At 34.3% G+C, this 15,110-nt stretch overlaps 1 protein-coding gene across 1 annotated transcript; it reads right to left on the bottom strand.

Annotated features, from left to right (window-relative positions):
• Positions 1 to 462: 462 nt before the first annotated feature.
• On the bottom strand, positions 463 to 15,102 carry LOC124457929 (arylsulfatase B-like). Its single transcript, XM_047008072.1, has 12 exons — positions 15,041 to 15,102; positions 13,196 to 13,301; positions 10,498 to 10,810; positions 8,563 to 8,678; positions 8,272 to 8,431; positions 7,285 to 7,397; positions 6,674 to 6,820; positions 5,036 to 5,249; positions 4,561 to 4,791; positions 4,084 to 4,401; positions 1,963 to 3,395; positions 463 to 1,084 (listed from the first exon to the last, which is right to left on the bottom strand). Exons 4-11 carry the CDS (start codon positions 8,668 to 8,670, stop codon positions 2,998 to 3,000), a joined length of 1,689 nt encoding a protein of 562 aa, XP_046864028.1. The 5' UTR covers positions 8,671 to 8,678; positions 10,498 to 10,810; positions 13,196 to 13,301; positions 15,041 to 15,102; the 3' UTR covers positions 463 to 1,084; positions 1,963 to 2,997.
• Between the last annotated feature and the right edge of the window lie 8 nt (positions 15,103 to 15,110).

The following is a 15,110-nucleotide window of genomic DNA, read 5'->3' as shown; positions in this document are numbered from 1 at the left end:
GTTGCCTATTTAATATTACGATTTAATTAGTCACAGTAATGGAGTCTTTGTGTAACTCAAAATTATGAGAACTGTTTAATAAAACTGAACATCATACAACTTCATAAATGAGGAGAGAGGCGCGTTTTTAAAGACATGGTCGTCATGTTTAAATGATGGATTTAGGTAATCTTTAGGGAACAGATAGTGAAAGTGTAAAAATGTGCATATCTATATTTAGACGAGACGCTTATAAGGTGTTCACTCGGGAGCATTGTTTGGTCATATTTGCGTATTGTAATAGTATCAAAAATAGCGCAACAAGATTTGCAGCAATATGCGTTTCATTGGTTCAGGGATTGCTTGTGAGTCGCTCGTGATTTGTGTCATCTCGTAGTAAGTAAAATAAGAATTTTAAATCCTTGATTATCTTCGGTAGCTAAATAGTAATTTTGCCGAGAAAAAATATGAACAGGCGCAGTCTGTTATTGAAAAGTAAATTCCTTCATAAACCAAGCCATAACAAGATTACAAAGTTGTCTTATAGTCACAAATTACTCGTTAATTATAAATGGTTAAAACTTTCACATAAAGCAATAAAGTTTCAGTTCGAAGTCTATAATGAAAATTCTATTTTAAGAAGCTTCCCCACCATTTGAATTTCTGGATTTTTGAAAATGCCTCGCCACAACTGCTATCATAGCGACAAGTGCAACGCCAACAACCATAGCCGACGCAATCACAACAATAACTACTGAAGACACGACTACGGCGTTTTCTGAAGATTGAAGTTGAACATTTTTATCGCAGTGTGTATCATTCTGCTTCGTGACGTTTTCTTTCATGGCAAGGTGTGTGGTCACATGTGTTACTTCAGGTTGACTTTTCAATGCTAATACATTATTTAAATCCACGTAAGCGCTGCTTGATTTCGCCGAAGACTTTTCGAAAGACTTTTCTTTTTGTGATTCAACAATGACATCAGTAACTTTTGGGTAAACCGATGGCTCTTTGTTGCGGCTATCTTCGAGTGAAGTATGAGACTTTTGAGTAAGTCGGGGTTGCTCTGAGCTCACTCTATGCTTCAAAATATTGTTACTCGGACCTGAGGACACAAATAAACTGTCGTTAAAAAGATGTAAAGAGTTACCCATATACTTTCTATAATTATTTATTTATAGTTCATTTCATTATGATAAGAATTGCTTTAGCTAAATTCATTAAAGATTTTGTGAACATACTATGGGTTTGCACGCTTTTGCTAAAAGAAGATACAGTATCAAAAAAATGATGTAAAACCATAAAATTAATTTAAATACTACGAATGTAAGACTGTCATAAAAGAGACGATGAAATAAAGTCCTTCTCACATTTATCACGTGGTAAACATGCCTCTAGTATCGAGGCAAGCACACCCATTTAGTGCTCCATGCAAAACTTCTGTGTTCAAACCCTGCCCGGTAAAACAAAATAGACTTCTACAGAAACGAATGACGCTTGTACGTTTAAATTTATATAGAAAGACCTTAACTTGCGGACTGGTCACGCAATGGATGATCATTTCGCTAGAAAACTGTTTAAGTGCTTGTATCATAGCTTTTTTTACTTCATTTGGGTAGAGGACAAAAATAATTATTAGGTTCTTCAACACTTTTTGGTTCGCCAGATATTACGATCAACAAAACAGAAAGCGTGCAGTTATAATAAAAATATTGTGTACTAACTAGAGTCTGATGGGATTGCGGGTGGGGGGTGGTGCAAAACTTCTCTTAAATCATAAAAGGAAACGTGCAATAAAGCAAAAAACATTCAGCTTTAAAGTAAATGGTTTGAACCCGGGAGTATCGCTAAATGTTTGTAACTGTAGATCGTCCAACAACACAAACAGTCCTTCTCAGGTCTATTCCAACCTGGAAGATCTACATTTACAAACATACATGAGTTTAGATGAAAAAAATAAAATTAAAAGTAACAAAGACTTACTTGAAGCGTAATCTTTCATGAGCCAGTCATTATCCCCTGTCTCAATTCCTTCAATGTGGAACTTGTGACCCAAAATGATATCACCGACAAACCTGTGTGGAGGGCGGTGAACATTGGCAGAAACTGTTGTTTTGGGCTTGAAGAACTTTGAAAGAGGAGAAGATGTTGGCATTGTGGGAAGGATCAATGTTGGTGGGAGTTGGGTAGACGTGGGCTGAGCAGTTTTGCTGTCCGGGGAGGCAGGCCCAACAGATGCGACATTAGGTGAATTGCTAGTTGCTTTTGTCAGCTCATTGGTAATATCAATAACGTCATAAACTTTAGGAATATTCTGTATTTTCGGTGCTTGACTAGCGGGTGGATTCTCTGTTTCATCGATAACGTCATAAACTTGTGGTAAGTCAATCTTCATTTCATTCGACTGAAGAGTTGTAGTGAGATTCTTGTTCGATGTTTTTTTATGAGAGGTTTCCGTTATCACCTTACCAACAGTGTCTACTTTGAAAGTTTGTTTGTTGTTTGACGGTTCTTCATGAGAGGGTTCAGTTATCACCTCACCGACAGTGTCTGCTTTAAAAGTTTGAGAGGGAGGTTTTGTCGAGGAAACATAGTTAGAGGTCGGTAAAATTGTAGAAGCCAGATCGCTACCGCTATCACTCATGAGTACGTTTTCGATATCAATGACTGGTGATTTGCTAGGTTGTGGAGAAATTGTAGCTCTTTCAGTAGTAGCAGGGACATATGGTATATCGGTGGAAATTTTCGGGAATTGTTTAGGCTCAATGAGATTCCCAATTCCTTCGATGACCACATTTGGTTCTACCGAAGTTACTTTAGGATGAAACAGCTTATGTGATTTATGGTGATGATGGATTGGAACTCCAAGCATATGTGCTACTTGTTTGAAAAAGGGCGATGTGGTTTGTGGTTGCTTTCCCCCAGAAGATGTACGATTTGGCATTGATGGAATGAGGCTCGTAGATTTGGAGATTGGATTATGATTCCTCGTGAAGTTCTCAAATTTCTTGGCCTTATCTATAAAATCTTCTCGTTGTCTGGTGCTTTCAAAGGGACGGAGCTTCCTCCATGGATGTTCATCTTGAGATAAACCATAGGATCCGGATAAATAAGATTTGGATCAGTAGCGTCTATACGCGGATCATCGCGCCAAAACGTCCAACTACCACCATGGTTGTCGGGAAGTGAAGAATTGTCCAAAGGAGGATAAATTGGAGATGTCGAGGCGTTAGCAAAATGATAAAATCGTTCCAGCATTACTTTCATTGTGTTAGGCATAATTTCCGCAATATTGTGATACTCGCAAGGATCCCACTTGATGTTAAACAAACAAGGTCGTTCTTTGGGCTTGCAAACAGGTGCATGAGTAAACAAGAGGGGATGTGGTTCACGTATTGTGCAATCAACTGTTGTACCTAAACATGGATAGAGAAAATTACAAAACGAGCCTTATGCATTCGCAGGAATCGCAGCAATGAATTGTGCCTTTAGTGAACACATTAACTAACACACAAATAATTCGCCGGGATCCAGAGAAGGTGAAAAAAAAATCATAAAAGAATTTTTTTACAATGCTGTTGGTTAGAAACTTCTAGAGCAGACCTAAAACTAAAATACCTGCAACAGGATTTTCTATCAAGTATTTCAAATGCAAATAGAAACGTATTTTCAGTAATGTATTCTGACCTATCATGGATCCGTCATTAATTGCTAGCTCGTTATGATTGAAAAAACATTTAGCAACACATATAGAATGTGTATCAACCATGAAGCATTTCGCGCAAATCACGACGTAAAGGCGGATTTTGTAATTGCTCGACGCTGTATAAATTGTCGAAGTATTTATTCATTAAGTGGTCGAGGCAGGAGTTTGTTATGAATGTAAAACATTGTTTTTAAGTTGTTTCAAAAGCTTATGATTTCAAAAGGCTTCTTTAGCTAAGCGAGCAAGGCCAATTGCTAGGGGGTTAAGTGAAATTTCAGGAAAATTACAAGACGTTTGTCGCATTCACGTTGCAACAGGTTCCGAATGTTAACATAGAAACATAGACAAAAGCGCAAAGTGCATCTTGGTTGGCACACATTGTTTAACAAAAACACCACCTTCAATTATTTGGCGCTTTTTTCGCTTATTCCAACCCTTAGGCACTGGAACGTCGGGCCTTGGATACCAGTCTCCATAATAAGAGTCATCTTGATTTACAATCAATTTGTAGTCTCCAACACGTAATGCACCGGACAACACACTGAATGTGTCCACACCATGAAGTATTTCAAATCGAGGAGAAGGCTCAGATTTGGAAAGCGAGTTCCATATATTGTATCCGTCAATTTTACCAAGGGTTTCGACATGGCCGCCAGCAGCCGCGTAGAGCGTTGGCAACCAATCTGAGGCATGCAATAGCTCTTCACAAATGCGACCTGTAATTAAAATAATTTTGTAAATCGACGTTTATTTGAAATATGTAAAAAGTAATGACTACACATCAATGCACGAAAATAGATAAATTGTATCATTCGCGAAATGCTCAAGAAAGGAAGAACAACAAGTTGGAATAAAAATTAGTCGAAGAAACACACCTTTATCTCTTAATAATGGGCTAGACACAAAGCCTACACCACGTACACCACCTTCCCAGAACGTGTTCTTCCCTCCTCTCAATGGATAATTTGACCCAGCACTGTCATCATATCCACCAGCAGCCCCTCCATTGTCAGTGGTAAAAACAATGATTGTATTGTCTATCATGCCTTTTTGTGCAAGAGTCTCAGTCAACTGTTTTAGAGATTCATCTAAAGAGGCCACCATTCCTAAAGAAAGTCGACAATTAAGACAAGGCATTATAAATGGTTACAATATAAAACGAATATTACATCAGACTGACCGACTTCTTATGAAAGTAAGTTCAAAATAAGAGATCAAAAAGGAATAGCTGAAGATATGAACATTCATTCTCTCCTCCATACCCCCCTCCTTCCATAACCCTCAAATTAAAAAAAACTTTAGCCTAAAAATTAGAAACTTTGCTTAAAGAAAGAACCAATCTTTTCCTACCGGCAAATTTTCGTCGTGAATGATCTTTGATTTTAGTAAATTGTTTCTCATATTTTTCGGGAACTTGAAGTGGATCGTCACCGTTCCCAACATGCACCGCTTGATGAGCAAGATAAAGAAACAACGGCTTCGTGGTGTCGTGATTATTCACTATATTTCTTGCTTCTCTAGTAAATAATTCCGTGCTGTAGGTACCGCTTTCATTGTAAACTAACTACAAATAGCAAATAAATAAAGTTCAAAAGATATTCACATGCGACTTGTTTTCAGAAAATATGTTACAAAGCTTTTGAAGTCCATTTTGTTCACGCACAATAATGTCAATTTCCAATACATTGTCCAATTTTGTTGCTAAACGTGTACCGGATTTTTCTGACGGGTATGGCTTACGACAAAAAAAAAGTAACAGCATTTCCCGTTTACACACGTATCTCAAACTACCACATAGATATAAATTCTTATGATTATAACACATACGCTCAGATGATACAATAAACAAGAAATTTCTACTTCAAATAGCAGTCGTGGTGGCTTTTGACATCAGATAATGCAATGGTCCAACTGGGTTAGGCAAAATATGATAATGTCTCTCCTTCATTTAAGAATATGTAGTGTATGTATAGTTTCTCCCGTTTTTTCTTTATTTAGAGAGAATAACAAGGTTTGTAGACAGTAATTATATCGCAGTAAGTAGACTTTTAGTAAGCAGTCTTTTAGTTTTAGTGCTATAGTGCGTGTTAGATGCAATGAAAATCTCTGTATGATTTAACGCATGTGCTAGAATTGAATGCTCCGAAATGTGTTTGATTAAATACTTACGACCAAAAAAATTGTTGTATGTTGGTAGAAGCAAATTAATTTTAAAAGTAAACTGTTGTAAGAATATACTTAAAATAGTTCTAGACAATGATTGGTTTATTGCAATAAAGTTTATGTGTTATTGCAAGTTTCATTGAGCAGTAGAAAAGCTGCAATTGCACTGCGAAAATGATAATTGCATAGTGGTCAATACTGTAATACTGTAACCTGGTAAATAGGCAGTAGGGTGAGAAAGCCAAACATGCTTATTTTCAATAAAAAAAAAAGAAAATAAAAAACAAACAAACAAATACGGCGGCAGGTGATTGTAAACAAAAATTTCCGTTATTGCATTCGTGTGAAATTTAAGAATGACAAAGCAATTTAAAATATAAACAAGACAGCAAGTACCGTGTTTGAAGTAAATATATTTAAATTTTGGACGCAAATAATGCACCAGAAACATAAGAAAAAGTTATGTCAAACACATACATAAGTTACAATTAAAAGTTACTAGCCTATTTGCAATTCCCTAGAAACAATACTGAAAAAAAGAAATTACAGCTAAACCTTTTTGTATCTAAACCAAAACGCATAAATACTGTATACTGAGCACGGATTAATTATCGACCAGATTGCCAGAAGCAAAATGCCAAATACAAAATAGCGCCCGTTATAGAGTAGAGATCAACTTGAAAGTTAAAATGTACGACATAAATATGTAAACAATGAAAATATTTTTTTAGTAGAGGAGTTTTCGCGTAGCATAAATGCTGATGAAATATATTTTACTTATATTATTTAAGGAGCAATTCTTAAAAATGCCCAAGTTATAGCTACCTCTAAATTCCTTCGTAGATCCAACCCGTATCCTTTATCATAGGAAACATGAGAGTAATAATCCTCGGTGTCCGACCAAAACCCAAAATAAGAATCAAAACCTCTAAACGTCGGCGTGTACTCTTTTGCAAAGAAACCTAAATGCCACTGTAAGTTGAAAAAAAAATTAGCAAATTACAAAACCATACGTATGTATAACAACATTAACCAATGACAAACAAAAAAGTTTTAACTTTGAGGAAAATGATTGAACTGTCGCTTTGAATAGCCGTTCTTAGTCAAATTTGTACATAATCCGCATTTCAAAAACAGGTGCCTTCATACAATCCTCTTCATTAGCAATTATCGAAAACCAGCATGTAAGCACAAGTGGTTTTAAACTTTAAAGTATCTTTAGTTGTAATTATAAGTAAAAATACTATGTCCTATTGCATTTTGATGTTATACCCACTCAAGCATGGGTATAAAATATATCTTCAAGATCAATCAAAAAATGAATAAAATTAAGAAACAAAATTAAGCGCAGGCATAATCTTGCGCAACATTTTGAATTGAATAGCTTTTGTTTGGAAAAGAACGAGGTTATTTGTTGTGAACAATTGATGACGTACCTTGCCTACTCCATGAGCGCGGTAACCCAGTTCCCGTAGTCGATTAGGCAGTAGTGTCTCGCTAAGTGGTAAGCCACTTGGTTGTAGGTTGTGAAAATCATCATGTTGTAATCCTAATTCGAGAAAAAAAATAAGAAAATGATTTAATTTAGAACTCTGACAGGACGCATCTAATGTTGAAATGGAGACGCCAAGTAGGTGCATTTTAACGTGCGAGAAAATTAGGGCATTTTTATCTTGTCACAAAACTAAGGTTTTAAAGACAACGTTTAACGTCTAATATGATCGATTAAAAGTGATTTTGGCTCTTGGTCGCTATTCTAATAAAAAGTAAAATGAATTATTTTGAATGGGGGAGTGCCTTATAAAATTGTAATACAAGAATTTTCTCAGCAAATTTTAGAGATTGTCCAAACGTCACACAAATTTGGACACGGAAATCTGATTTAGGAATCTCTTCAGCAATGCCAACGTACAAGGACTTAAAACAATTAATAAATAAAAAAAAAAGGGGGGGGAGGCGCTACAATGCACAGATTACTAAAACACGATAAAAAAGTTGATGATGAAAGTACGTTTACCAAATAACACAAGAAGGTTTAACAACTGTCGGATTAGTCGACATTATGCAGATGTCTTTAGTAAAGTTCACATCCAGAGTCTATATTTTCTCGTGTTAATTGTAATTTTTGGAAAGCGTCTCAATACTTTGAATGATTACAATAAGATTATCAACTGTATAATAGATGATAAAGCAGTATTGATGTTTCGACTACTGAGATAATTCATTAATTATTTGATTTAAAAAGAAAGAGTCCAACATATGGGTTATTCATGCGCGTAATTGATGATCGGAAACAGCAATAAAGTCGCAAAACGCCACTTGAAACATGTGTCATCCTTGACTATATTTGCAAAAATTGCACAAGGTACATAAAAAGGACAGTTATCAATTTGTTTCAAAAATTTCCGACGTAACAAACTTACCCAGATGACTTGCATATTTTCCAGTCATGAACGCTGCTCGACTTGGAGTGGAGAGCGGCGAGACGTAGTAATTATTGAGAATAACACCCTCTCTAGCTAGCTTATCTAGTGTTGGAGTTAGTATTTGATTAGATCCATGAAAACTGACATCATCCCAACCCTAAACAATAATATGTAAAACATAAATGATGAAATGATACATACGAGGAAGGTTTATTTTGTTAGTGAGGAGGGGAAGGGAGGGATTGTTTAGTTAAATTGGTGTATATGATGGAAATGTTCGTTACTTACAAGATCATCTGCGACCACCATGATAATATGTGGTTTGGTATTAGTTGAATGAACAAATGATAACAAAAGTGACACAAAAACACAAAATACTTGTCCCATCATCGTCATGGTGTGTACTAGAAAAAAAACATTACTGTAGTCGACCAGCATGAATCTGTCTTAAATGACGTTTCGTTTTAAAGCACAGGTTTCCAAGAGCTATATATGATAAACTCCTCTTCGAAGATTCTGAAACAACTGGTCACTAAAAGAGACCTTTTTTAAAGCGCGACTCTGAATGTTTTAGAAAAATACTTTAATATTTCTTTAGAAACAGTTTTAAATTAGTTTACGATAGAGGTTAACAAACTAGGGTGGAGCAAAAACCTACATAAAGTTGTTTTGCGTCTTTTTAATGTGTTATTGAAGTGTAAGGAAAGGCAACGATATTGATACTTCTTATCCAAACCAGTAACTAATGCACGTACAAACTTTCTAACAAAGAAATCCAATAAAGAATATAGATAATATAAGTTGATATGGGCTTAGATGCAGACATAAGTGAATATATCTTTATTCAAAGATATCTGTACACAAGCGTGCCGTCCAATGCTAGCTAAATTGATTTAGCAGGACATGAAGCACTAGTATTATTGGTGGGCTTCGGAGCATTCAAAATGGCAATGAAAAACTCTTATTACATATTACTGCACTATTGTTGAACTTTTTTAACGAAAGCAATCGTATTTTTTCCTGCTTTATTCCTCTAAATAGTTGCACGGATTTTTGTGGACTTCAAAAATGGTAAGAAATGTGCATGTAACTAATAGACTAAGGTGATTCGCTTCTATGTTATAAAGATGCCTGTAATGAAACACATGGCAAGACATGCGGAAAACTCCGCCATAGTGAATCATCGAATGCAATTGCGACATTAAACGAATGTTGTTCACCGAGTTGAAACCTAAACTGACACTTCGAAATTTTTTGGTTGAAGAGAAAATAAATGAAATTTAGAAGTACACATTGAAGACATCCCAATTTTCAGAGATGATCGTGCAACTCTAGTAAAAGTTGTAAAAGATATTGGGCTGTTTAAAGTTGCATTTGAATGTTGCACGTGCTATTAGAGTTAAAAGAGAAGTAAAAAAAGACAAAAGCAAGCCTTCCAAAAAAAGTACTAAAAACAAAAAAGTATCTTCATAACATATACCTAGCTATTGCCTGAAAAAATTATGCATACACACTTTGTTGCTACTTGCAATTTTTGCGTTAAACCTATTACACTTTACAACGACGAGAGCTGCAAACTACAAAATCTTCTTTGTTGGCTAATATTAATTATTAACCAAATAGCAGGTAGTATTATTTACAGAGCAACAGGCTATGTAGAAACTTCCTTCTACTAGTAATGCGATAAAATATCTTTTTATGACAATCAGATGTACTTTGATGTTTCCAAAAAACTTGATTAGCGCAATTCAAGAGTGGAAATACAATCTGATAACTACAAATATCACAAATCGTAAATAAATACAATGAACATTTCACGTACATTCATGTACATATCATAAGTAAGTTCATGCGATGTGCTAATCAAACCTAAAACAAAACCAGCTTAAATTATAACTAACATGTCTATGTATTTGAACTGACCGATACGACGCAACAACTAATGTTATTATGTACATGTTGTTTAGTTAAAGAGTTAGTTTGCGACTTATGCCTAAGATTTTGTTAACAGATTTTATCATTAAACTATATAAAGACTGGTTTCAACATTCTTTAGTAAAACCGCTTATTAATTCAGTAGTAAAACTGCTTATTAATTCAGTAGTAAAACCGCTTATTAATTCAATCCTTATAAAAAGAAAAGTTATCAAGGCGCGATCAACAAAAGTAATTATGAAAACTGCTTGTTGCATGCAAATAGGCCAAGTCACTTGCAATAGTTACCTTTCGTGAAATTACCAGAGTTTTATAGACGTTTTCGCATTTACGTTTTCATATTTTCCCAATGAGTCAGACTTAAATCACCGGCCACGTAGTCTTCACGCTTCTATGGTTGCAGGATTTATGAAACAAACGAAAAGCAATTTCAATTCTGTTTAGTACGATCACTAAATTAACAGGTGGTGGGTTTTGCTTGAGAGAGCGAATTCAACAGGTAGTATGAACGCTGTTAGATTTCGCACAAAATATGCCAAATGAAGCGGAACTGTTCGACCTTGTACATAATTTCGTCGGAGTCCCAAGAACCGGGATCTACCTACACGAAGAATACAAATAAAAAAAAACACATCGCGTTAAGATTTGAGCTAAAAATTAATGAAAGCACTTCAACAAAGCAAGTACATTTTTGGCAATATTTGAAAAATGAAAAATTAAGCACAGTTGAGGAATTTCTTGATTGGATTGGTAACTTGAAAACCATGCAAATAGCTACATCATATTTACACTATTCTAACGCCTTTAATAAAAGCGATGCTATAATGGTGATGCATGTATACAAAAGCATTTTGTACAAAAACAATCTGTAAAAGACAAGGGTAGCACAGCCCGTTGCTATTGCCAGCTTCAATATGCTTTTTGGCGCTAGTTTGGATAACAAACTTGTTGGAAAAAGAAGACCTTTTGACGAATATTATGCATGGGAAAAGTAAATACAAATCAAACGGACTCTGTTAACAAGGGTTGATCGAATAGCCTTGATGCACAAGCAAGTTGCAACCAACTCCCAAAAGTTTCGTGAATTCGTATAAAAAGTCGTGTTTTGTCAATTTAACTTCAAAATTTGCGTTAACATGTCAGACAATTGTACAGTAATAACAGATGTTCACTATAACAATCAAAATCCTTAAGTAATTTGGCCCCAATTAAATGTTGAAACAATTAACCTATGTCGTTTCGCATTTTACAAATTTTGCAAAGATTTCCCATTATTACAGTGAAAATATCCTAAAACACAAAAAACAAATTAGCGTTACGAACAACAAAAATTACACTTCATTTAACAAAGGGTGAACACATAAAAATGATCGTTCAGCCATCTTGTGTACACAGTGTTTTAGAAAGTATAATTTTAAGGTTGGATTAATTGACCAGCTGTCGGTGACGATAAGTGAGTGACTGACGAAATAACACCAGCCACGATTTCAGTGAACCGTAAAGTAGGTTTACAAATTTCAAATGTTTTACCCGCTGAGATGAAAGTCGCAAAACAAAACAAAAAATACTAAATAGGATAACCAAACATTTTAAATGAATAACCTGGGTGATTTTATATTTCTTTCTTTAAAAAGGAAGCTAAGTGTGACAGTATGAGCTAAATTAGGTCCTTCAATGAGAAATTTCCGTAAAGAAAATGACGTTCATAAAGTATAGTTCTCATTCATCATAAAAAGTCGGCGATACCCCCATTAACGACATCTTATAAATTAATGAAAACGCATTGAAAATTGTGTTTTGTTAACAATTTTTCGTTATAGAAATCATCGGCATTAAAATTGCAAGAAACAAATAAGTTTTTTTGCAACAAATACATATTATCGGTGACAAGCCGTCGGCGATGGTTTACGACGTTGTGGCAATGTATGAAAACTACGTATAGACTTAAGATTTAAAGGAAGTTGTCATTCGCACTATAAATGGTAGCAATGTACACTTACAATAACAACACCTTGTAACGAACTTTTCATCAATTTCATTTTGAACGATACAAGTGTAAATATACATGCCAAAACATGTATAAATTGTCTATTTTAGTGCATGCTGTCCAGAAAAGAACGGCTTCAGTATGTAATGACGTTTCGTCGGTAATCATCATATGATGTTCTGTTTATCAACTAGATTTCATGAGCTCTATGTGGTAATTTGCGAGTGTAAAAATATTTCTGTATTTTATTTCTGCACTTCATGTAATCTGGACAAGTGGCACTGCACCATGACTTTTAAAAATCATGCAGATCTTGCTGACAGCAAATTAACATTAAGACTTTGAAGTCAGTATTATAGCGGGAAAACACCGCAAAAATTTTCAAACAAACTCAAGAAGACAAGACTTCATAATATACAGGGGGTTAGAAACAATTAGCCCTTTACGTAAAATTATGACTCCTTACATAATGTACCCCTGTCAGGAAAAACTTATTTGCCATATAAAACTAGGAGTATTGCAAAACGTATTGGTAAAAATTTTTTAATTTGATCAAATCATCTTCTTGTTAATGGATGTTTGAAGTTGCCTTTTTTAATGGATCTTCGTGGCATGAACTCTGGATCAAACCAGATTCTGACGTTATCCAAGGTAGTTGGTACGTATAGATTATAGAATCTCGTGCGTGCCATCACAAAGTAAGTTGCACCAGACTTTTCAAACGATGGGAAAGGTTCATAGAAATGAACATTTTTGCCAACTTTAAATAGCCATAAAATTGGTACGATTCGACAAATTAAAAATATTTTTCACTGATACGTTGGAAATTACATCTAAATTTAACATCGCAATTAAAAATTTTTGCCGAAACTGGCACTTTAAAGTGATCAACTGATTCACTTGACTGGATTAAAAACTGTCACATTTTTCGTAGTCTGCGCATAATCTTTAGTAAAAATACGTGGCTAAGAGAAAAAATTTTAAGTCAAAGCTACGTACCCAGCTAGCACCAACGTTAACACAACGTTGTTTTTTAGTTCTATGAAAGTGAACTAAAGTAAACTGAGGTATGCAAGGGGTAGCTCTTCCAAACTTGGTAAAGGACCTGCAGGATATAAGAAAAAGCAATTGTAACTTGTGTCGAATGAGTAATGTGTTTCCCAGTAAAAGTATAAAACAAACAGAATAAAAAAAGTCTGACATATGACATGGACATAATCAAAAATTACCCGCAAAAATCTTATGTACATATGTATTGCTCTGGAGCCCATTTTTTACTCCTACAGTGCAAATATTTTGTCAAGTTTGCATTTGGGTGAAAATTTTGCACCATAGGATTAAAAGTTTGGCCTGGCTCTAACAATGCATGTGATGCAAATTTCGCACCATTTAAGGTTTGGGTATACAAAGATTCTGTTTCATTTATGTTTGTTAATTTAAGAGATAATGATTGCTCAATCAATTTTTAGTCTAAAGAGCCATTCAACACTTCAAAATTTTTTTAGTGAATTTTGTTACCACAACAGCAAGACAGGCCATAAAGAAAGTACGAAGACAAAAGCAGCAAAGGGCTGAAGATGTGGTCCTTAAAAAATTAAGGAAAATTATGTGCAAAGGAGCAATTTTTAGTACATTTTCATTAGCTTTTAGTGCTCAAATTATCATTCAGTTATTAATATGGTAGAAAACCTTATTATTAAGTTTAATCGACTTTCAAAACTCTAGAATGAAACAATGGATCACACTAATGAAAAATGTTTTAGAAACATCATTTTGAAAATTAAATTAAGACATTATTATATTATTTAAATTTAATTTTTTTAAAATTTTATTATAAATTCAATAGATACATACACCTTACAGTTCAAAAATTAAGAAAAAAACCCAAAGAGTATAATTCCATGTGCCATAAAAAGTGCTGTCTATCACAGTATTTCACACAGGAACATAAAGTAATTGCTGAAACACCTTAAGAAGACTTTAAAGTGAACGATCCCGAAGGAACTAGAAAGTTCAAATTGATTTCTAGTTCCAAAAGAAGTCGTCCTATCTCGGTTAAAATCGATGAAAAGAGTGAAACAAACACCCTGTATTGTTATTAATATACGTATATTTATGTACATACATTTCCACACTGGTTTTACATAAGAAAAGGCTTGTTTTGTAAAATTTCATACATGCTGCTCATTTCAGTTCAAATTTTATGAACTATTTAGCTCCATATTAATAGAAATAGTATCAATGACCACAAGAGATTGTATAGAGATTACTTTCTTATCAGAAATTTTATCGGGTTTTAAGGGTTTATCTGTTATTATTTAAAGTGAATAAAAGTCTTCAAATACACTGTATAATATGTACTATTAATATTTATTGATGTATGTATATAATTACCACATTGGTTTTACATTGAAATGTATTCCAGCCTTAAAAACCCAATAGTGGTCTATGTAGTTTAATTTTGACAAATAAGTTTGCAATGTCTTTATGTACATGTATAATTATATACGTAGATGTATAGTTTCTATTGAAAAAAGTAATATAGAGAGCTGGGGAGACTCGAGTCTAAAGTAAACCAAACATCTTCAATTAATCAATTAATCTTTGATTCATATCATTATTGTGCCTTAATGCAGTCTTCCCTTAATGCTCATTTGGTCTTTTTTATGTTTTTGCCATGTTATATGTAACATTGTGAAGTGTAAACATCGAGGACATGTTCGAAAATGGCAAAGCAGAATCGATTCGTTGAAGTGAACAAGATCTACCTAATTTTACATCCGATTACGCATTACGTATTTTGTAACTACTGGTTTTGCAAAAAGTCAAGTTTAGCATACTTACCTAAATTGATACATTCTGTTTCTGACTAGTGTTGCAGATAAACGTAATTAGCAAATTTTAATTAGCAACA

The sequence above is a fragment of the Xenia sp. Carnegie-2017 genome, unplaced genomic scaffold (assembly GCF_021976095.1).
Source record: "Xenia sp. Carnegie-2017 unplaced genomic scaffold, XeniaSp_v1 HiC_scaffold_6, whole genome shotgun sequence".
Classification (NCBI taxonomy): Eukaryota; Metazoa; Cnidaria; class Anthozoa; order Malacalcyonacea; family Xeniidae; genus Xenia; species Xenia sp. Carnegie-2017.
Note: the sequence above shows the minus strand (reverse complement) of the source record. Positions and strands in the feature narration are given on the sequence as shown.

What these genes read in the sequence shown, in the direction of transcription:
- LOC124457929 (XM_047008072.1), bottom strand. Translation starts at nt 8,670, where the DNA reads ATGACGATGATGGGACAAGTATTTTGTGTTTTTGTGTCACTTTTGTTA. An exon ending in TGGTGGTCGCAGATGATCTT is followed by an intron (nt 8,432 to 8,562) that starts GTAAGTAACGAA and finishes ATTATTGTTTAG; the next exon opens with GGTTGGGATGATGTCAGTTT. An exon ending in CCCATTATTAAGAGATAAAG is followed by an intron (nt 4,402 to 4,560) that starts GTGTGTTTCTTC and finishes TTTTAATTACAG; the next exon opens with GTCGCATTTGTGAAGAGCTA.